Source organism: Sitodiplosis mosellana, unplaced genomic scaffold (assembly GCF_009176505.1).
Source record: "Sitodiplosis mosellana isolate CC-2019 unplaced genomic scaffold, AAFC_SMos_1.0 Smas_scaffold_4634, whole genome shotgun sequence".
Lineage (NCBI taxonomy): Eukaryota > Metazoa > Arthropoda > Insecta > Diptera > Cecidomyiidae > Sitodiplosis > Sitodiplosis mosellana.
Window position 1 is genome coordinate 1 of NW_022599876.1, and position 2,099 is coordinate 2,099.

At 38.4% G+C, this 2,099-nt stretch overlaps 1 protein-coding gene across 1 annotated transcript; it reads right to left on the reverse strand.

The window, feature by feature from the left end:
• Nucleotides 1–37: 37 nt before the first annotated feature.
• Nucleotides 38–2,093, reverse strand: LOC129572289 (ATP-binding cassette sub-family C member 2-like; the record flags this gene model as incomplete). The annotated part of the gene is made up of 4 exons (XM_055452231.1): nt 1,445–2,093; nt 1,080–1,300; nt 576–793; nt 38–507 (listed from the first exon to the last, which is right to left on the reverse strand). Coding segments are annotated over exons 1-4 (1,468 nt in total), but the record flags the coding sequence as incomplete, so codon positions are not given.
• Between the last annotated feature and the right edge of the window lie 6 nt (nt 2,094–2,099).

The window sequence follows — 2,099 nt, forward strand, 5'->3', positions numbered from 1 at the left end:
CTTCACAATTGGCTGAAATAGAGCTCAAATATCTCACCTGTACGTCCAACAATTCCAACTTTCTCGGTTCCGTTTATCGTGAACGAAACATTGCGCAGCACCAGATCAAGTCCTTCTCGATAACGTACATCAAAGTTTTTGAATTGTACTTTACCATATTCTGGCCAGTTTTTCGGTACGACAGCGTTTGGATTTTCCCATGCTGCCTCTTGTTTAGTTTCAGCATATTCTTTAATACGTTCAACGGCGACCATATTTGTTTCAACTTCACTTGTCATACGCACCAGCCAGTTCAATGTTTCCGTGATTTGCAATGCATATGAAACCGAAAGTCCAACCATACCCGAATCGATTGAGTGGCGACTCAAGACAGCAAACAGAGCGGCAAACAAAATGATTAAATTGCCAATAATTTCTAAACGAACAGCCAACCAACGACCTGCGAACAACCATGGTGTGTAGCATTTTTGATTGAAATCGACTCGATTATCGGAGTCCGTGATGAATCTGAGTTAAGGTGAAAGTGGTTTATTTTTGCGTATGAAAAGTTCATTAAAATTATCAGATTTAATTACCTTTGTTGAACGTTGTACGCACGAATGGTCGGTGCTCCTTGAATGCTTTCCCCAAAGTGAGAGTAGATTGGCGATCTTGATATCGATTCCAAGCGATGCAATTGACGTGATGTGGGTATATAAAATCGTTGTACAAAGTAGTAAACGATTCCGATTGGCACAATAACAGCCAAGAACAGGTATGTTGACACACTGATTACGACCAAAATAGACAATGTCTTAATTGGCCCACGATAAAATCAAGAAAACGATTAGTGTTCGCACAAGAATTAAAAGAAAAATCGAGGGATTTTTGATTGAAGAAAAGAAATGATAAAAGTACTCGGAAAATTATACCTATCGTATTGTTTTCTGTTACAGAAAAGTAAATTAAGAATTGACAGAAAATAAAGTAAAATGTTCCAGAGTTTTGACTTTCCGTTCAGTTTCGAAAATATTCCAATTCACTTTCCGTTTGTACAAGAAAAAAAATTGATTTATAATTATAATAAAGATTTTTTCTACCCCAAAAAATGTACTAATCCATGTAAGAATGCACATAGGCAATGTATTGTCGACTAAGTCTACATCTTTTGAGAATCGGTTCAGCACTCGACCGACTGGAGTCGTATCAAATAATTCCATCGGCCAGCGAAGCACATTTCTTAGTAATCTATCCTGCATCACTTTTGCCGAATGAACAAAACCTAGCGATAGCATCAACGTCGTTACAAAACTGAGAAGAACTATAAATATAAGAAATTGGATGGTATATATGTTAGAAAAAGAAATTGGATCAGTAATTGAAGACAATTCCGATAAAAATTCAATACACTCCAAGTATAGAACAAAAAATAAACAAAATTTTGCACGGCAGGTTGGCATCTTACCTTGTCCCAAACCAAAGCCAGCATAGCCACCCAAATAAAGATTTCGTTTGTCGGTATCATTGGCGGCTGCTTCATCATTTGACCACGCTACAAGCCAGATATTTGATCCAACTATGAATCCCTGTAAAACGATGTTCAAGATGACGGTCAAGATCGTCAACGAGACACCAATGTTCTTGAGATAATGCTTGTATACATCCCATTTAACACTTCCAACTTCGGCCTTCTCTTGTTCGATGAGCTTTTGTCCATCAGCCTCCAGCTTTTCAGCCTTTAAGCTACTTTTCGAACCATGTTTGACTGATCGTCTGCGAATGCCATCCTCATTTTCAATTCTACTTTCGGCCGATACATATCCATTCAATGACGCCGTTTCCGAATGACTTTCACTTCGCGATCGACTTATTGCTCGTTCAAGTTTTCCACGTAGCTCTGCGTCTTGGTTCGTTACCAATGTTGATTCGATTTGCTCTTTAATCAAATCCAAATCTTCTTCGTCTTCGTTCACTTCTTGCAAATGTTGGATCAAAAACTCGGCAAAGTCACCCTTTTTGGTCATCAACTCTTGCAATGTACCCGATTCACTAATTTCACCTTCCTTGACCACATAAATATTATCCACATTTGGCAAATAGGTGATGCCATGCGTCACGAG